The 19,303-nt window shown below is 57.4% G+C and overlaps 7 protein-coding genes across 7 annotated transcripts; 5 read left to right on the top strand and 2 right to left on the bottom strand.

Moving 5' to 3' along the window:
* Positions 1-245: 245 nt before the first annotated feature.
* SCHCODRAFT_02621626 (heavy metal translocatin) lies at positions 246-4,500 on the bottom strand. Its single transcript, XM_050345069.1, has 10 exons — positions 3,591-4,500; positions 2,848-3,539; positions 2,351-2,795; positions 2,102-2,298; positions 1,408-2,035; positions 1,229-1,355; positions 1,087-1,174; positions 862-1,034; positions 697-809; positions 246-644 (listed from the first exon to the last, which is right to left on the bottom strand). Exons 1-10 carry the CDS (start codon positions 4,286-4,288, stop codon positions 575-577), a joined length of 3,231 nt encoding a protein of 1,076 aa, XP_050200432.1. The 5' UTR covers positions 4,289-4,500; the 3' UTR covers positions 246-574.
* A 171-nt stretch (positions 4,501-4,671) lies between these two features.
* SCHCODRAFT_02621621 (ornithine aminotransferase) lies at positions 4,672-7,003 on the bottom strand. Its single transcript, XM_003036455.2, has 13 exons — positions 6,827-7,003; positions 6,709-6,753; positions 6,604-6,654; positions 6,543-6,555; positions 6,327-6,480; positions 6,142-6,274; positions 5,896-6,090; positions 5,757-5,847; positions 5,614-5,704; positions 5,483-5,564; positions 5,169-5,435; positions 5,027-5,117; positions 4,672-4,975 (listed from the first exon to the last, which is right to left on the bottom strand). Exons 1-13 carry the CDS (start codon positions 6,931-6,933, stop codon positions 4,913-4,915), a joined length of 1,383 nt encoding a protein of 460 aa, XP_003036501.1. The 5' UTR covers positions 6,934-7,003; the 3' UTR covers positions 4,672-4,912.
* Positions 7,004-7,140: 137 nt separating this feature from the next.
* On the top strand, positions 7,141-11,259 carry SCHCODRAFT_02621615 (uncharacterized protein). The gene is made up of 16 exons (XM_050345068.1): positions 7,141-7,512; positions 7,565-8,007; positions 8,072-8,277; positions 8,327-8,496; positions 8,547-8,704; positions 8,755-9,063; positions 9,114-9,183; positions 9,251-9,276; positions 9,330-9,704; positions 9,763-9,848; positions 9,909-10,005; positions 10,062-10,267; positions 10,317-10,512; positions 10,561-10,718; positions 10,769-10,841; positions 10,895-11,259. The coding sequence occupies exons 1-16, from the start codon at positions 7,155-7,157 to the stop codon at positions 10,964-10,966; spliced, it is 3,003 nt and encodes a 1,000-aa protein (XP_050200431.1). The 5' UTR covers positions 7,141-7,154; the 3' UTR covers positions 10,967-11,259.
* Positions 11,260-11,851: 592 nt separating this feature from the next.
* Positions 11,852-12,188, top strand: SCHCODRAFT_02621612 (uncharacterized protein; the record flags this gene model as incomplete). Its single annotated transcript, XM_050345067.1, has 2 exons — positions 11,852-12,105; positions 12,167-12,188. The coding sequence occupies one exon, from the start codon at positions 11,852-11,854 to the stop codon at positions 12,032-12,034; it is 183 nt and encodes a 60-aa protein (XP_050200430.1). The 3' UTR covers positions 12,035-12,105; positions 12,167-12,188.
* A 2,622-nt stretch (positions 12,189-14,810) lies between these two features.
* SCHCODRAFT_02500140 (uncharacterized protein) lies at positions 14,811-17,187 on the top strand (the record flags this gene model as incomplete). The annotated part of the gene is made up of 4 exons (XM_003037811.2): positions 14,811-14,956; positions 15,015-15,142; positions 15,193-15,375; positions 15,422-17,187. The coding sequence occupies 4 exons, from the start codon at positions 14,811-14,813 to the stop codon at positions 17,185-17,187; spliced, it is 2,223 nt and encodes a 740-aa protein (XP_003037857.1).
* A 180-nt stretch (positions 17,188-17,367) lies between these two features.
* On the top strand, positions 17,368-18,224 carry SCHCODRAFT_02621608 (orotate phosphoribosyltransferase). Its single transcript, XM_003037810.2, has 2 exons — positions 17,368-17,522; positions 17,581-18,224. Exons 1-2 carry the CDS (start codon positions 17,428-17,430, stop codon positions 18,164-18,166), a joined length of 681 nt encoding a protein of 226 aa, XP_003037856.1. The 5' UTR covers positions 17,368-17,427; the 3' UTR covers positions 18,167-18,224.
* A 63-nt stretch (positions 18,225-18,287) lies between these two features.
* On the top strand, positions 18,288-18,851 carry SCHCODRAFT_02498106 (UBC-like protein; the record flags this gene model as incomplete). Its single annotated transcript, XM_003037809.1, has 3 exons — positions 18,288-18,483; positions 18,537-18,690; positions 18,737-18,851. 3 exons carry the CDS (start codon positions 18,288-18,290, stop codon positions 18,849-18,851), a joined length of 465 nt encoding a protein of 154 aa, XP_003037855.1.
* Positions 18,852-19,303: the final 452 nt, after the last annotated feature.

Below are 19,303 nucleotides of genomic sequence, written 5' to 3'. Positions count from 1 at the left end.
CACTGCAATTGAGCGGCGGGGATTCCCCCGCTTCTGGAATTGATGTCACGGTCAGCAGCAAGATCAGGTCCCCCGATGTCAGGTACGCGCTAGCCGCCAGCCCTCAATGAGTGAGCCTCGTGGCCGTGATATACGGACGTTTGGGAGGTCGCAGCGAGGAAGACACGAAGACGTTGAATTTTTCCGCGTCAAAGGACCCTCAAGCGTATTTCAGCGCTCAGCATGAACGAACTTACAGGAAGAAGCTGCAGCACCGCCTTCCTACCACCGTGTTGACACCCGAACCGTCAGCAGACAGGTGATCAATTACACCTATGCAATGATAGAACTGACATTGATATAGAGTCGTATACAGCTCATCGACCTGTAGTACAAAGGGTGGCATCGAGACGAGAGGAAGACCTCGACCCTCAGCGAGCCGGCGCATAAGCTCGATCGCAGTAAGACATTAGAATCGGAATAGACAGTGCTCCGCGTTCTGGACGGCGCCATAAGAAATATTCTGACTGACGCGCCGCCTTGCGGTGTGCAGGCAGGCGCGCCACACCCGAGCCGTCGGAGAGCTAGCCCTGAATCACGATATCGGCGTCCGAGGCTCCCGATACAGCTTCAAAAGTAGCGAGCTGCAAATAACGGAGACGGAGCTGCGATAGTTTTAGTAGGCGGTAGAAAATAGAAACCGAAAGGGCTGCGTACGACAAAGCCATAGCCAGCGACGCCCACACGGGGTCGAGTCGTGCATGTCCGGCTGGGTAGATGACGCCGGCAGCGATGGGCACGGCAGCGATGTTGTAGACCAGGGCCCAAGCCTATAGGGAGCCGTTAGCATAGGACTGCGAGGGACATGCTTGAAGAACTCACGAAGTTGAACTTGACCCGCCGGATCGTCGTTTGCGCGAGGTCGCGCAGAGTGACCAAGCTGCGCAGATCGGAGGTCAAGAGGATGAAACTGGCGCTCGAAATGGCCACGTCGCTGCCCGAAGCCACGGCGATGCCCACGTCGGCGGCGGTGAGCGCAGGGGCGTCGTTGATGCCTGGGCGAACATCTATCAACACGAGCCTAAGGTTCGGTTCGGTAGTACTCACCATCTCCCACCATACCCACAACAGCGCGTCCAGTCTTTGCGCTGCTTGCTCTTGGGCCAGACCTCTGAAGCCATTCGATCTTATCCGCCTGGTGAAGAGTTAGAATATTGCCACGAAGAAAGGATACAGGCCGCAAGCGTACCTTCTCCGTCGGCAGGACGTCTGCGATGACATTCTGGGCAGGTATGCCGACCTGGGAGGCGACGGCAGAAGCCGTCTTCTTGTTGTCGCCCGAGATCATCCAGGTCTCGATGCCTTGCTTCTGAAGCCTGCAGGATATGTCAGCCGCGGCCTAGAGAAAGATGCATAAATTCCACATACCATGCTATCACCCCCTTCGCTTCTGGCCTCAGCGGATCCGTGACCGCAAAGGCGGCGACCAGTTCAAACGAGTCTTCTCGCTTCATAGCAAGCAGTACCACGCTCTTCGCCTCGCCCTTCCACTGCTCGATCATCCTCGTAGCGCCACCCATCCGAGCTCCATGCTCCTCCATCCAGGCCTCATTGCCGATAATTGCCTCAACATCCAACGAAGCGAAGTGCGCCTTCAGCCCGCGACCAGCAACCTCTTCGAACGCGTCCGCGTGCTGCGCCTCAGCGCCATTCTTCTGCGCGTACTCCCTGATGGCAATCCCCAAGGGATGCCCCGACGAGCTCTCCAGCTCAGCCGCAACACCGAGCACAACCTCCCTGCGCCACACCCCATTCTCGACGATGTGCGCATCCGACAATGTCGGGCTCCCGCCCTGCGTCAGCGTGCCCGTCTTATCGAACACGATCACATCGAGGCGCGACATCTCCTCGAACGCCTCCCCGCCGCCGCGCGCGAGGATGCCGAACTTGGCCGCCAGACCGGAGGAGACGAGGAGTGCGGTCGGTGCGGCGAGACCGATGCCGCAGGGGCAGGCGACGACGAAGACGGCGATGGCGAATTCGAGGGACCAGACGGCTAGGGGGGAGGCGTGTCAGAACGACGATCCTTGTGTAAGTGCAAAGTAAGAAAGAAGCGACTTACTCCAACCGCCAACCTCGATATCGAGGTAGTCCTGGGGAAGTGCGCCGCTGAAGCCGAGGATGAGCCACACCAGCCATGTTATGACAGCGAGCAAGGTGATGACGGGGACGAAGTAGCCCGTTATCTGGTCCGCGACACGCTCCAGAGGTGCACGGCGCGTCTGGCCTTCGCGCACGACCTTGACGATGTTGTCGAGCCTGCAAAGACCGGTTAGATGGTGTCGCGAAAGGAAGCAATGGGATGGCTCACATCGTCTCTCCTCCAACCTCATTGACACGAACGCTGACAGCGCTGCCGCGATTGATCGTGCCGAGCCACACCTGGTCGCCGGGCCCTTTGCCGATGAGCCGCGACTCGCCCGTCAGCGAGCTCTCGTCGAAGTTGGTGTGGCCATCGACAACGACGCCGTCGGCAGGCGGCGTGGCGCCGCTGGGCACGCGGACGATGTCACCGACCTCTAGCAGGTCAACGGGTACGTGCTCGACGTTATAGCCGGGAGGTGTCACTGTGGTGCGGGCTTCTGATTCCAGGTTACCCTTCTCTGGGTCGCAGGCGGAGGTGGCAAGAGATGAGTGCGAGGTGTTCGATTTGGCGCTGCGGGGTACGAGTAGGAGAGCCTTAGAAGGACGAAGGGAGGCCAAAGCGTTCACTGCGTCTGCAGTTCTGGCCTTGGAATACGACTCCAGGTATCGGCCTTCAGGAAGGTCAGTATACAGAATCGAGTGTTGTACGAATGATCAACGTACCGGCTAGCAAGAACATGGTCAGGAAAACCACAGAGTCGAAGTAGGTCGTCCTATCGCCCATCCCATCCTCGTTCCTCTCCTGTACGGACGACAGGCCCAGGAGAACGATGGAGGCAAAGTATGCGACACTGACGCCCATCGAGACCAGCAGATTCATACTCCCAAAGCGTACGAAGCGCTTCCACAACGGCGTCGGACTACCCGGCCGCCACAACGCCCGGAGCTCCTTAAAGCTGCGACGGTGAAAGAGACTGGCGCTGTAGAACATGACAGGGGTCGCCAGGAAGAACAATGCCCAGGTCACCCGCGCCGTATCTCCCGCCCACATCGGCTCCATGAGGAACATCTTCGTGTGCGAGGACGAGGGCACGAGCGACATGTACACGATGCCGAGAATGAAGGTCGGGATGGCGACGATGACGGCGACGATGAGGCGGAGGAGGAGGGCGCGCTTCTCGCGGAGCTGCATGCGGCGGGAGAGCTGCTCGACGCTGGGGGGCTTGTGGATGGAGACGGTGAAAGGCGGGTCGTTGGCGGAGGCGAGGGCGGAAATGATGGTGCGGATGGTGAGCGAGGGGGATCGGGGTTCGTAGCGCACGGTTAGGACGGGGTCTTCAATTGATTCGATGGGCTTTTCGACTATAACCTGGGGTAGAGTCTTGAGTGCAGCCATGATTTTTCCAGGGCAATGACTAGAGAAACGTCAGTGAAAATGCAGATATTCAGATACGTAGGAGACGTACCGGCAGTACATGCCGTCAACACGGAGCGACACAGTGCGCCACTCGGTCTTGACCGCTGCCTCGGTCTTCAGAGGCTCGACAGATACGACGGTCGCCTCGAATCCGCAGTCGTCGATAGCCTCCTGCACTTCGTTGGCGCGCTCGCGAGTGTCTACCAGGACGGTGGCAGCACCGTCCAGTAGGCTGACCGCTACCTTCTCGACGCCCTTGATAGGCGAGACGGCACCCGTGACCGCGTTCGTGCACGACGCGCAGGTCATGCCGCCGACAGAGAGGGTGACCTTGAACGGCCCTTCTGCATCGTCATTCGTCTGTGATGGAGGGGAATCCTTCTCGACGCTCCCCTCCGAAGACAGGAGACCAGAGCTCGACGACGCAGTGCCCGCCGCCTCGCGCTTGCACTGCGAGCATTCCTCCAGGTGCCGACGGTGGCGCTCGGTAGCAGACAGCCTCGAGGGGCCCGGGTCTGCATCGACAACGTCAAAGCCCGCGTCCTCAATGGCCTGCGCGATAGTCGTTGGGGAGAGAGCCTGGTGATGATAGACCCGCACGGTCTGCAGCACGATCGACACCTCGACAGAGAGCGGCGGGGGATCGAGCACGGAGAGGCATTCCTGGATCGCGTCCACGCAGCTGCTGCAGTGCAAGTTCGAGATATGGACCGTCGTCGTCGCGTCCCCCAGCGGGTTAGGAGTCATCGCGGCCGAATACCGGTAGGTGGAAGCCCTTCGCGCATGCTGGGCCTGAGGATATATACTGGTCGCCCTGTCGTTATTCATCTTCGCTGGACGGATATTTGCACGTCCTTTTTACGTTCACGAGGTCGATATGGGGAGAAAGCGCGGGCGCGGTGGCGGGCTATATACGTATTGTCCAGTAAATGGCTCGCCCATCGTGAGGGTTGCGTGAGGCGTCCATCAATTGCCTCACCGATCCCTGACACATCGGTGGCTGTGCGAGGCAATTGTGCGCTTTCCACGTGCGCCACGAGCCCGGACGTTGCCGCTCCTTCTCGGACCGTGCCTCAAATTGGCTGACTCACGTTTTCATGCTGCTCACCGTCTGCATACTGCTCAACGTCCTCGTGAAGCTCATCGTCTGCGCCAGTTTCTCCGAGCAGAGATAAATTGTTTGGTTGGGACATATACAAGATGTAAGTAGATCTGGTAATACATAGGGATAATGGTGTATTGCTGCCACCCACATAGAAGCGCCAGGCGTCCGACGATCCTCCTGCGCTCCATTTGTGTACGCCAAGGGAGAGCATCCATTCGTGTCCAGTGCGTGGGGTCACTTGCACCGCGTAAGCGCCGATCATCAACTTACAGAGACAGCGTGTCCTTGAAGCCCTTCTCGCTCTCGGCCTCGCCCGGGATATTGTCGAGCTGAAGCAATGTCAGTATGCATGACCTACCGCACGAATCATATTGTCCCACCTCGTCAAGGTCATCAAGGCACTCAGCGATGATCTTGACCGCCTTGCGAAGGTCAGCCTCCTCGATAACCAACGGGGGAGCAAACCGGATGCTGGGGGCGTCCATCAACGACTGCAACTGAACGGATGAGCGCAGAGCTTACATATTAACGTGCGTCGGCTTCGCCAGCACACCCCTGCTCTTGAGCAGCAGGCAGAACTGCCACGCCGTGCGGCCCTTCTTGCTCTGCGTCTCGTCGATCACGACGGCATTCAGCAGGCCGCGGCCGCGGACGGTGGACACGAGGGGGTGCTTGAGCGCAGTGATCTCGGAGCGGAAGATCTCTCCGAGCTTCAGCGCCCGGTTAGCAAGGTCCTCCTGAAGGAGGATGTCCAGCGCAGTGATACCGATGGCGGACCCGAGGGGGTTTCTGAGGAACACTTAGTAATGGCATAGAATTGAAGAAATCCAACGAACCCTCCGTAGGTGCTGCCGTGCTCGCCAGGGCGGATGCAAAGCATGACTTCCTTGTCCGCCAACACAGCGGACACGGGGTACGCTGAAAGAGGTAAGCATGGATGAGATGTCATTAATCTCTGACGCTCTACCTCCTGCACTCAGGGCCTTGCCAAGCAGGATCACGTCCGGACGGATGTTATCCCACTGGCAGGCGAGCATCTTGCCTGTCCGGCAAAGGCCCTACGAGCTGTAATGAGCCTCGTAGATGAGTATGTGGCGCATTAAAACTTACGGTCTGGATCTCGTCGCAGATGAGAAGGATGTTGTGCTTCTTCGTCAACTCCCGGACGGCCTGGAGGTAGCCCTCGGGAGGGACAACAATACTGGAGACCTGTGAGAGTCATGTAGAAGAGCATCGGTGAGCGACGTACCCAGCCTCGCCCTGGATCGGCTCGACCAAGAAGGCCGCCACATTCTCGGGACCAGCGCTCAAGATAGCAGCTTCAAGGTCCTCCACGTGTCCGTACCGGATGACCTGCTTCTGCCCCTTCGCACTTACGAAGTTGGGACCAACACCGCCGACGAAAGGACCGAAGTTGTTTCGTGACTCCGGGTCAGTTGACATGCTGGAAAGGACTATGAGGTCGGTCTGAATCCATGACCGCGACTATACACACCTGATGACACCGATGGTTCTGCCGTGGAAGTTGCCCTCGGCGCTAAAGACGACAGCCTTGCCCTCAGGGACGCCCTTCTTCTCGTATGCCCACTTTCTAGCGAGCTTGATACCGGTCTCGACGGCCTCAGCACCTGAAGCGAGTCGTAAGTAGTGAAGCGTGACGACGTGCATGATGATTCGCACCCGTATTCATCGGAAGGACCATGTCATATCCAAAGGTATCCGTGATCTTCTTCGCGAACTGGGGGAAGACCGAGTTGTAGAAGGCGCGCGACGAGAGCGTCAGCCGCTGCGACTGCTCTACGAGCGTCTGGATGATGCGAGGGTGGCAATGGCCCTAGAAGCATGTGGGGAAGTGTCACTCTCCTGTCATTTGTGGCGAAAGCACGGAGGGCTAACCTGGTTCACAGCGCTAGACTGAGGGTCAGAACAGATCGTGAGACGTATGACGACCACTCACGAGTACGCTGAGAGCATGTCAATGTACTCCTTGCCTTCGGGGTCCCATACCCTGCGATGGGTGCTTAATTCTCTGCAAGGGCGCTTAAATTGATCATTGACTCACTTCGCGCCCTGCGCACGATCAAAAACTATCGGGAGGGGATGGTAGCTGGAACAGTGGTCAGTAGGGGTCATTCAAGGACATAGGGTGGGTGTATATGACGGATCAGAGGGCTACTCACTTGTGCGCACCGAACTGGTGTTCCATAGCGATCGCATCTGCTGACGAGATGCGCACCGGCGCGCCGTTGACCTGCGCGTGCGCCTGAGAGGTGGCGGAAGAAGACATGATGATATGCGTTGGCTGATAAGATAGCAGTCTGCGCGCTTTTCGCTGCGAAATGAATAGCGTCGGGGACAAGGAGGGCGGCTGTTTGGCGCTGCTTGCGCCCTTCGCAGCCCCCTCGCGCACGTGCTCGGCAGGCGCCCGGTTCCCCTTCGGGCGCGCGGGCCGGGCTCCGCGCGCACGGACTTCGGCGTGAGGAGCAGACGCTTGCCACCGACGTCGACATGCATTGGGATCGCCAGTCCCGCTTCTCGTCGCTGTTCTCCTCGTCGGCGACGAACAACGACCGCTCGCGCAGGTCGAGCTCTATCTTCACTCGCGCGTCCTCGCCGTCGTCATCGCACTCCGACCTTGCAGCCACTCATCATCCGAACCGAGTTCAGCGCCAGGATTCTGCCGACACGAGCTGGGAAGAACGGATGGAGGAGGCAGCCAGAAGGAAGCCGATTGTGCTCGGCGTCTGCGCGATGGACGTCAAGGCGCGATCGAAGGCCATGACTGAAATCCTCACCCGGCTCGTGCAACGATCCCGCGGAGCGATCGAGGTCAAGGTGTTTGGCGACAAGGTCATTTTGGACGAAGGTGCGAGGCGAAAACGAGGTCCTCCCAGCTCTGCACTAACCCAATGCCTTAGACGTCGACAATTGGCCGCGCTGTGACGTCCTCATTTCCTTCTTCTCTACCGACTTTCCCCTGGATAAGGCCATCTCCTATGTCAAGTTGCGGAGTCCCGTCTGCATCAACGACCTACCCCAGCAGGCCCTACTATGGGATCGCCGCCTCGTCGGAGCGATGCTCGATCACCTCAAAGTGCCCACCCCGAAGCGCCTTGAGGTATCGAGGGATGGAGGTCCGAAGGTCGATAGCGAGCTCCGAGACCTCATGAAGCAGCGCGTCGGCGTCGTCCTGGGCGGCTTGCAGATCACCCCGGACGTCACCCTCCGCGAAGACGGAGACGCCATCATCATCGACGGCAAAGTCCTGGAGAAGCCATTCGTTGAGAAGCCGGTTAGCGGAGAGGACCACAATGTCTACATATACTTCAGGGGAGGAGGAGGGAGGAGGTTGTTCCGCAAGGTGCGTGGGTGCGATCACGCCTTTGCCTTATCACAGTGGCTCACGCGATGTGCGTCGGTAACAGGTCGGTAACAAGTCCAGTGAGATGGACCCTACCCTCAACAGTCCGAGGACGGACGGGTCGTACATTTATGAGCAGTTCATCGATGTCGACAATTCCGAAGACATTAAGATATACACGGTGGGGCGCGATTATACCCATGCTGAGACGCGCAAGTCACCAGTGGTGGATGGTGTCGTACGAAGGAACGTAGAAGGGAAAGAAATTCGGTAAGCCCAGTCAAATTATGATGCGAAGAAAACTAACAACTCGCTATAGCTTCATCACACATCTGACTCCGGAAGAGAAGCTATGGGCCGCGAAGATATGCGAGGGCTTTGGTCAGCGCGTCTGCGGGTTTGACCTGCTACGCTGCGACAACGGTCAGAAGAGCATGGTTATCGACGTCAATGGTTGGAGTTTTGTCAAGGGCAATCCTACCTACTACGGTATGTTGTTCCCTCGTGAACGAACAGTCGTTGGCCTCATTCTCTCCCAGACAAGGCTGCGGAATTTCTGACAGAGATCTGTCTACGCTCTACCTCGGAACCCGGTCGACCATTGCCTGCTGCTGAGGTTGCTCCGCAGGAGCAGCCAACGTGGCTCCTCAAGGCGAACGTTACGGTCTTCCGTCATGCCGATCGCACGCCGAAGCAGGTGTGTTGGTCTTACATCTCAGTAGCGCCGCATCACTGACAGCAATCCAGAAACTCAAGTTCAACTTCCCCATCAACGAACCGTGGACGCAGCCTTTCGTCACTCTGCTCAATGGCGAGAAGGAGGAAATCATTTTGCGCGAGAAGGATCAGCTACGCAGCATCGCAAAGGCCGTAGACGAGGCGAAGCGACTTGGAGCCAGCGGCGACGATCTCGCAAAGCTAACACAGCTCAACAACGCTCTGTTCAGCAAGATCGACCTTCCCGGCACCAAGGCGCAGCTGAAACCCAACTACTCGAAGGGCCAGACCCCTCGCACACTCACCAAACTCACGCTTGTCTTCAAATGGGGTGGCGAGGTGAGGACCAACGATCCATCATCGAGCATCCGATGGCTAACACGTTGCAGTTCACGCACTCCGCCCGGTACCAATCGCGCGATCTGGGGGAGAATATGAAGAAAGACATCTCGATCATGAGTACGCGGCCGAGTAGCACTGTCTTTTTGGTAGCATTGGTCTGATCAGTCGTAATTTTCCTTTCTAGACAAGGAAGTTCTACAGAACGTCAAGGTGCGAGCGCCAATTGCCCGGGCCCGCCCCTCCCACTGATCAGCCATCTACAGATCTACACTTCCTCCGAGCGGCGCGTTATTGCCTCCGCCGAGATATTTGCGGCGGCGCTGCTGGACAATCAGAGTCACTATGACGTGTCGTCGTCGACGTCGAGCACGCACTCGGCGCGCTCGTCGACGGATGGGAGCGCGAATGGTAGCGCACACGTTAGCAAGAGCATGTCTTCGTCGATTGTGCAGCATCCGCAGGAGCCTGTCACACTGTTCATCCGAAAAGACTTGCTTGACGACTCGAACGCGGCCAAGGACCTCATGGACGATGTGAAGAAGCGGCTCAAGATATTGCTGCGTCCGGGCGAGCCCGAGAAGCGGCCAGAGCTGACGTGGCCCAAGAGTATGAAGAAGGAACCGGTCGAAGTAGTAAAGGCACGTGCACCCACGCTCATTTATCGACGCACGTTCGTTCGCTTATGCGCTATTACAGGAAGTCATCGAGCTATTGAGCTCGTTCCGCGACATCATGCGACGTAACTACGAAACTCTAGACGTAGACAAGATCCAAGATAGATGGTCTGATAAAACCTTCATCTCGGTGCTTACCGTGCGCCGTGCTGACGCCTCGCCCTCCAGGTGCTGTGGCGACGAACCGTGGCTTTTCCGCGAGCGCTGGGAGAAGCTGTTTGAGGATTTCTGTGACGTCGAGCAGAAGAAGTTCGACCCATCGCGGGTGAGTTCATTTCCTGTACTGAAGGCGCGCAGGCACGTACTGATCGTCTTCGATAGGTATCTGAGCTATACGATACTATCAAGTATTGCGCCCTACATCATCGACAATTCCTGTTTGCCATCTTCGACGAACATGGTGGAAAGTCGAACGGCGGACCGTCGGGGCAGCCTCAAGATAGACGCCTTCACGAGCTGTATAGTCGTGCGAAGGCGCTGTTCGACTTGGTCGCGCCGCAGGAGTACGGCATAGACCCGGATGAGAAGTGCGTCCGTTCTTTGACATCGGCGTGGTAGTCACTGACCACCGTGCAGGGAGGAGATCGGTGTGCTCACATCGTTACCCCTACTCAAGAAGGTCGTCGAGGACCTCGAAAATGCACGCAACAACTACGGAAGCTCGCTGCGTCTGTACTTCACCAAGGAGAGCCATATTCACACCCTCGTGAATTTGGTACTCTTCTCGGGGTTGCCTATCGCGAATCGGAGGATACCGGAGCTCGACTACGCTGTGAGTGCTTTTCGCTCGCCCTTGGGGTATACCATTGATTGTGAGCAGTCGCACATCACGTTTGAGCTCTATGAGAGGAACCACGGTCGCGGAAAGTCGGACAAGGAGTATTCTATCAAGATCTCGCTAAGCGAGGGGGCACACTCGTCGAACGTGCTGGACTCGACCCTGGACGCGCGCCATTCATTGAATGTCATGCCCAAGAGGTATGGTGAACCACCAAGTATAGATCGTATCGACGCTAACGGTTTAATAGGAAATTGACGCAGCATCTGCCATACAGCCTGGTCATCGAAAAGCTATCGAAGCACTTCGACCGCCTGCCCGAGGTGTGTAAATCCCTGCATCTGCCCTGTTCACTCCATTTATATGCCAGCTCCAGGAGGACGAAGTGCACCCGGAAAAGATTCAGGCCATCCCGGCTTTGCCCAGTGGCTCTAGTCCGGACGCCTGATTCTAGACGTTGCATTGGTCCATCATGTTTAGACTGCACTGCTATCCCACCACGCACATTCGTAGACACCTGACGGACGCTCAGCACTCGAATATCTGTACATCTCGATCTACTCTGTATACCCCTCCAAGCTATCGCTCTGTTTGTTACTGACTTGTAATGCATGCCGACCCTTGACTTCATGTTAGGGTATCTCAATTGTAAAGCCCTGCGTATCTCGGATAGTACAACGACAGCAGCAAAAGAGCTTCTCTGGCTCTTCTTACAACGCCGCTATTCAGCCATTACATTCCCGCTACCATTCCCGCTACCATCTATGGTAGTGGGTTTTCCCGCTACCATTTATGGTAGTGGGTTTTGGGGACGGAACGCAAAACCGCTCTTGGCGGAGACTGACGGATTCTGAGGACTGTCACGTGAAATGCACATGTTGGGCCTTCGAAGGTCTCGACCATTCGGCATTCGCCGTGGACGGTTTCTCTCCTGCGCTCACTTCTTCGGCGCCATCTGGCGTCGATACCGTGTCAGACTTTTGGCGCCGCGAGAACGATGGCTACTGACCTCTGGCGGCACTGTCTAGCAGCATCTTAGAAATGGTCATCTCGTGGTATGTTCAGTGCCGCGTTGAAGGGCCGATGGGCGCAGAGCCATCCCAACACTCTGGCTCCCTCGAATTACCCGACTCTACTATGGAGCAGCGGCGAGAACAATTGTGTGAAGCTCTGCGCATGGCTGAACAAGGGCACGCGACGGGCAGCTGCACTATTTGGATGGTTTGGTGAGGGAGCGATGCTGGCATGGTCACGGCCGGAGGGCTCTTGTTGCTCACGCAGGGGCCCCGCCGAGGTACGAGGCAGGGGAAGCGTGAGCAATCGTGAGTTCGTGATGGCTGCCCTAGAGTTGCCGTGTAAACAAGTACAAATCTTTTTCCGGGTATTACTCGAAAAGAGCTCCGCGAGTTCTGGCGCGCGCAGCGCGCGCCTCTCTTCGCGGATCTCTCTGAAACTTTGCAAGAGCACTCCATACTCTCCTATGCACACGCATACCAATTTTCGTGAGAAAATTTGAACGTCGCGTTACCGTGCAGCGTCGGCCTCTCTTTGAGCATCAACGACGAGCAGAGCTCTCCTTCTTGAGCGCTGTTGGGAGCGGTGAACGAGTTTTTGCTCGTATGCACTGTAGGTAGACAATGACAATTACATTTTGTGACTTAAGGACAGCGCTCGACGTCCTGAGCTGCCTTTCAAGCGGCGGTGGCGTGTGGCGTGGGCCATCGGCCCGTGGCGCCGCCAGCGCGCCTTTGGCGCGCTGTAAGCCCCTGCGTGAGCTGTCGTGGGTCCCCTACTTAACTATTTTGTACGACCCCTTTGCTTGGCTCAAATATGCGCGGGAAGCACGATTTACTGGCGAGGCGAGGGCACTCCTCGCCCGCTCCGTTGCCTGTCTTTACTCACTCGTCTGCACTTGCAAAGCAGAGGTTATGAGAAATTGAGTAGAGCAGATTTAAAGCCATGTCAAAGTCCTGAATGGTAGCGGGCTCTGCCGTGAAACGGCCCTTCGAGTTATTGGGGACGGAACGCAAAACAGCTCTAGGCGGAGACTGACGGATTCTGAGGGCTGTCACGTGCGATGCACATGTTAGGGTCTTCGACAGTCTCGACCGCTCGGCATTCGCCGTAGGCGGCTTCTCTCCTCCCCTCACCTCATATCGACGACGCTCTGTTGCCTCTTGACGCTGTACCGGATCGTTAGCGTCGCGCGAGGAATCTTCACTGAGTCCTGCTGGAATTCCTCCAGAGACCGAGCAGATGACGCGTCCATGTCGGAAAACGTAAGTGCCGCTTGCAAGGGGGGTCTTTACCTTAAGCCGCTTTTGACTGCTTGACTGGCTTTTGGACTGATTAGGGGGTGCTTGGGGCTCCAGATTGGGCAAGCTGCCCGGATTTTGGAGGCGCATAGCGATGGCATGTCTGGTCCGATTCGCTCTAAAAAAGCTTCAACATCCCTCTATGGAGGTCTTCTATGTACATGAATTTCTTGGAGTGCTGAACTTTATCCAGTGCTTTGCTGCATCTCTCAAGCACCGCAAGGGTCTTTACCTTATAAGGTGGGGGGTTTCTTGACGTGATTGTGGGCTTGTAAGCCGGGTTTACGTTTTCCGACAGTCCTGTCAAGGAAATTTACCGCCACGGAGCTCTAGCAACGCCTTTTGCCTTCTGCCTTCCGCCTTCCAAGCCCCGCTATCTCACAGTGCTATAGGGTCGAAGATCTGCACTGAAAAGTGCACGCCAGAAATTCTGGAAGTGCGCCTCAATTTCCCGTCGGCACGCGAGCTCGCTGACTGCTCGCTCGCGACGGCTTGTGCGAGTGAAGGTTGTCAAACCCAAAAGAGGGTCAATCCACTGTAGCCCCTTGTTGTATTCTGAATGGTAGCGGGCCCTGCCGTGCAACGGCCCTTTGAGTTATTTATGGTAGTGGGTTTTGGGGACGGAACGCAAAACCGCTCTTGGCGGAGACTGACGGATTCTGAGGACTGTCACGTGAAATGCACATGCTGGGCCTTCGAAGGTCTCGACCATTCGGCATTCGCCGTAGACGGCTTCTCTCCTGCGCTCACTTCTTCGACGCCATCTAGCGTCGATACCGTGTCAGACCTCCAGCGCCACGAGAACAATGGATGCTGACCTCTGGTGGCACTGTCTAGCAGCAGCTCATAAGCCTCGTCATCTCGTGGGATGTTCAGTGCAGCGTCGATGGGCCGATGGGCGCAGACCTATCTCAACGCTCTGGCTCCCTCAAAATTGCCCGACTCTACTGAAGAGCGGCGGCAAGAACAATCATGTGAAGGTCTGCGCATGGCTGAACAAGGACACGCGATGGGCAGCCGCTCTATGGTATGGATGGTACTGGTGAGGGAGTGATGCTGGCCTAGTCACGGGCCGGAGGGCTCCTGTGTACGACCCCTTTGTTTGTCGGTGGGTTTAAAAGTGCGCGGGAAGCATGATTTACTGGCGAGGGCATTCTTCGCCCGCTCCGTTGCCTATCATCGCTCACTCGTCTGGACTTGCAATGCAGAGGTTCTAAGAAATTTAGTAGAGCAAATCTAAAGCCATGTCGAAGTCCTGAATGGTAGCGGGCTCTGCCGTGAAACGGCCTTTCGGTTTATCACAACTTCAAGCTGGACTGGATTGAAAGGCAAGTTGAAAGGAGATAGGAAGTTCGACTTCGGTGCACATGGACACCACGTGATTATTCTTCATTTCCCACGCCACTGTTTGGCACGCTCGCCTTTTCCTCCTCGTATTCTTCTGAAGGTACGGCCCTCGTCTGAGACGACGTCCCAGAGCGGAATGGAGAGGCATAATACACAGATGTTACTGTCTACAGTCCAATCTGCATATAATTCATGCCTCAGCGTTCAGTATCGTCTGCCCTGGGTTTTGAGTGGATGTCGAAGCTCTTGGTGAGTTCCGACGGTCTCGACCTGGACGTCTCGAGACCTCACTTTTGCACTTTGAAGCGCCCCGAACAAAGGGATCCCCTCTAGTGACGCACACTGTCAATTGTTTGCATCTTCCACGATGGCAACGCGATCGACGTGGGATAGCAACCGGGGACGGAACTGCCTGCGCATCGCGCGCACCGAATTGCCCTTGCTCTCCAACCCCTTCGTTCTTCTCTGCGCTGGTCGATCTTTCCGTGCAGCTCTAGTCTGCGGTCCGCTCCTTTCTTCGTTCCCTGGGACACTGTTCCCCTCCCCTCCCCCGCCGCCGAGTCCCAGATCAGGCAGGCCCTGCACTGCGATGCCCATTACTTGCAACCATAGGATACACCAGAACAGCCGATGGGATCCATATGCCTTTCCTCACCGACCGTCCTACGCTGCCAATCGTTTACCGTGGTACAATCCGGAATCCTTCTGGTGCCCGCGGGGCTGGAGGCACTCGTCGCGTGTTGGACCGTCTATGCAAACTGGGGCCTGGGACACAGGTGCGTTGCCAGCGACATACTAGCAGTTCCCCCTTCTGACGGGGTCTCGAATCAACAGGAAACAACTGTTGCTCGGTGCAGAAGGTTGCACGTACTTCATGCTAGCCTTGCTGGATCTGCTCTCTCACCTTCTCCCCGCTGTACGCGATAACATCGGCACCTTTAAAGTGATCGACACTGTCCTAGGTAAGCTCCACAACTATCTTACGACAGAGTATCGTTAACGTCCTTCCCAGGCGTTGCTTCAGTTTTCCCCATCTTCTTTTATGGGCTCTTCATCTTCTTTCTTTTGCGTTCCCAGTTCATTGGTTGCTTTCCTCGCTGGCTCAAGCTTTCCCTTCAAATCATCATGCTTGTTGTATTTCTACCCATCACGCTCGTCATGTACGAAGTCGCTTCATTTGTGGGCATCACTCACGGTACGTCTGCAGCCTGGTTTCCAAAGCACCATCTCACATTCGGCAGGCACATTTTCGAATGGTACTACGACGATAGTCGCAGTCGGCTTCGAAAACAAGCAGGATCAGGCATTGTGGACTGCATCCACATACGCAGACTTGGCAGTATTGGCAGCCTTGCAAGCCCTTCCCGCTGTCCTCGCGGTCCGGCGTCTCGTACACATATCTCGCCAGCACAAAGAGATACAGGCGTCTCCGAATGGGACCGTGCATTCGTTCGGTGGTACAATTTGGACGACAACCGGCCTCGTCGTCGGCCTCGCCGAAACCCTGGTCGGTTATGCTCCCGCCACCTTCGCCGTCTCGCTTGCGCGCCGCATACTACGTGCCATATCTCGCGCAAAGCTGTGCGTCGGCATCTCGCTCGGGATGGAGAGCGTCGAGACGTTTACCGACGTACGACCAGACCGCCGCCGCTCGCGACTCATGCAGCTGATTGCCAATCCGCGTACGAGCACATTCCGCCCCCTCTCACCAACTGCCGTCGCCTTCCACGCCGCACCCCGCGCTCCCGAGAAGCCCATTTCTCAGCCTATGCAGTCCCTCGGCTTGCCTGGCATGCGCGCGTTCGCCGCAATGCGTAGCGACAGCCCTGTCGAGAGGAAGGGCGAGCGTGTTACGGTGTTCTTCGGCGGACAGCGGGCACCGACGCTGCACCTGCGCTTTTCGGAACTCGACATGCCCAGCCCCTCCGTTATTACTGAGAAATTCCGCACAGAATCTCCCGGTGCAACGGAAGCAGGTCAAAACAGGCGCGCGTCGTCGAGCTGGAGCATGGTATCGCGACCCATGACAAACGCGCCTTCGAAGCAAGACTCGTTACTGCAACCGCAACCCGCCGCACACGCACACAACAAGTCCATGGCCAGCATGCAGGATTCCTTCCGCGCCGTTCAAGAGCTGACGCCGCAGTTCCCACACCTGCCTGATCTAAATAACTGGAGGATGCCCGTGTACGCGCATCGGTCCAACCTCTCCAAAGCGTCTATATCCAGGCGAACAGTCTCCGTCGGCTCGTCCATATCGTACCCCTCAGCCGTCGGCGGACGCCTCCCCTCCGAGATCGACTCCGGGGAAGCAGAGACGGCACCAGGCATGCGCCCGGTGACCATGTACTACTACACCGGCCGCCACCGTCGCGATACGACCGGGGATACGACGCGCACACCTCGCTCGTACCACGGCCGCGGGGACACGATCTCAGAGATCGACCCCGCGCCCGCGACGCCCGATTCCGACGACCGTAGCAGCCTGCAGCCCTGGGGCACGCGCATGCCGCGCACGTCGTCGCCCGAGTCCTGGCGCGAAACCGCCGAGCTCGGGAACGACAGCTGGGCGTCGCGCCGGTGGGTACCCAGCGGCGTTATCGACGGTCGCAGCCGGTGGGCGTCATGGCAGCCCGACGCGGAGTCGAAGCCCGAGTCGAAGAAGAGCACGACGCCGACGCCGCCGATACGGCAGGACACGGCGGAGGCGATGCGCATACCGTGGCTGCGCGATCTTGACGAGGTCGAGCGGGAGCGGGAGGAGCGGAGGATGTACCTTGCGCCTGCGCCGTCGGTGCGCTCCCTAACCGACGAGGGCTCGGGCGCGCTCAAGTTCTCGCGCGGGCCAACGCCGCGAACACCTACTCCCAATCGCCCGGAGCGCGGTCCCCTCAATAGCGAGTACGTCGAGCGTTGGTCGCAGGCCCCCACGGACGTCACGGACGAGGGCATCGCCCTCAGCCACAGCTACGACTCGCATGTCCTCGGGCGGATGAATGTAGTATGATGATTTGGACTATGGGTTTACCTTGAGACATGCGTAGATTATTCCCCTTTGTTACACCACCCATGTAGCTCTGTATTTTACTGCTGACCGCGCTGGCCTAGCGTCAGGGAATGGATACCATCCAAAACCACGACAGAGCGTGAACATTCAGCTTGAATTGGGTGAGTCACAGGTCAGTGATCTGAATCGATCGCTGGCTATCTGCACTCGCACGAAAAACGTTCCTCTGCGACGACGACCATGTCCAATCTCGAGACGTACCAGAATGAGCTCATCGAGCGCGCCATGAGCGTCGGTGCCCTCAAGTTCGGCTCCTTCGTGCTCAAATCCGGCCGGTCAGCCTTCCACCGCCTCAACGTAGCCACTCACCGCTGACGAGCGTGTCGTAGCTAGTGCGTCCCCCTACTTCATCAATGCTGGTCTCTTGAACACTGGCCCCATCCTTGCAACGCTCGCCGATGCATACGCGAACACCATCGCCACCGCATTCCCGATAGACACCGTCCCCTTCGACGTGCTCTTTGGCCCCGCGTACAAGGGTATCCCCTTCGCAGCGGTGACCGCGCTCGCACTGCACACGCAACACAAGCGCGATATCGGCTTCGCATACGACCGAAAGGAGGCCAAGGATCATGGCGAGGGAGGGAAGACCGTGGGCGCGCCACTCAACGGCCGGCGCGTGCTCATCCTCGACGACGTGATGACGAGCGGCAAGGCCGTACGCGAGGCGATCGGGACGGTTCAGGCGGCAGGTGGAGAGGTCGTCGGCGTCGTGCAGCTTTTGGACCGCGAGGAAGTCGGGCAGGGGGACGCGGGGCGGAGCACGGTTACAGAGATCGAAGAGCTCGTCGGTGGCCAGGGGCGCGTTCGGGCGATTCTCCGGATGCGCGACCTCATGTCGTGGCTAGAGAGCAAGGGGATGGAGCAGGAGCTGGCGCAGATGCGCGACTACAGGTCGAAGTATGGGTTGAAAGAATGAAATCAGAAGTAGAGTGGAATAGAGCAGAATGCAATGTGCATCAGGCATCAAGCGACCATCCTTGCGTCCGACCACGATGTTCCAGTCTCCGTCCCTCGACCTGAGCGGCCTGAAGCGCTCTATGAGCCGCTCGAAGGGGCATAAGCCGACTGATTCGGCGTCGAAGGAGGTTGACACGGTCAGCCCTGCGACGAAGACTGCCGTCGCGCTCGAGTACGCCTCGTTGCGGCACGCGTCGCACTGTCCACTGGGCGTCTATGTCGTCCCCTCTCTCGAAAGCCTTCTCCTGTGGGACGCTGTCCTCTTTGTCCATCAAGGTGCGTGGACCTGTAGACGTACCCATCTACTGGCTAACGGATGGCTACACCAGGTTACTACAGCGATGCCGTTCTGAAGTTCCGTCTCGCGTTCCCTCGCAACTATCCCGAGCGTCCCCCTGTCGTGCAATTCGTGACGGATGTATTCCACCCCCTTGTCGCGCAGGATGGTATATTCAACCTCGCTCCGCGATTCCGCCCTTGGAGGTATGAACGGAGGCGTCCTGCATAACATGATCTGAAGCTTCTGCAGACCAAAGGAACATCATGTGTTTGATGTCTTGTACTGGGTGAAGGCTGCTTTCAAGAAGAATGCGCTCGATAGTCTGGAGGAGGGAGACTGCCTGAACAGGGAAGCCTACAGGTGAGTACAAGCTTCGTGAAGCTGCCAATATGTGCGCTGACATGTTTGACATCCGTAGATTGTGCGTACACCGTGGTTATCCTGCGCTCGAGCTAACCCATCCATACGCGCACCTCTAGGTATCACGACTCAACCGCCTCCTTTGCTGCTCTTGCAACACAGACCGCAAGTCTATCCCAATCATCATCTGCCCTCTACGACCGCGATCACCCATCCATGTCAGGCGCCTCACGCGGTGGAATCACTTTCAGAGAGATGAAGCCTACCCAGATACAGGACGCTCGCGAGAAGCTTGGACTAAGAGACTGGGCTGCAGACTCGGAAAGCCAGGACAAGCCAGCGGAAGGCCAGCCAACATCGCACTAACACTTACCGTGTCACTGTATACCGTTTGCATGTACTACATACTGCCGTCTACTTGCTCCATCTACGACTATCTGGATATAGATTTTTTCC

Source organism: Schizophyllum commune (assembly GCF_000143185.2).
Source record: "Schizophyllum commune H4-8 unplaced genomic scaffold SCHCOscaffold_5, whole genome shotgun sequence".
In the NCBI taxonomy this organism is placed as follows: domain Eukaryota; kingdom Fungi; phylum Basidiomycota; class Agaricomycetes; order Agaricales; family Schizophyllaceae; genus Schizophyllum; species Schizophyllum commune.
The sequence above is the reverse complement of the archived record's forward strand: the minus strand, read 5'-3'. Positions and strand labels throughout refer to the sequence as shown.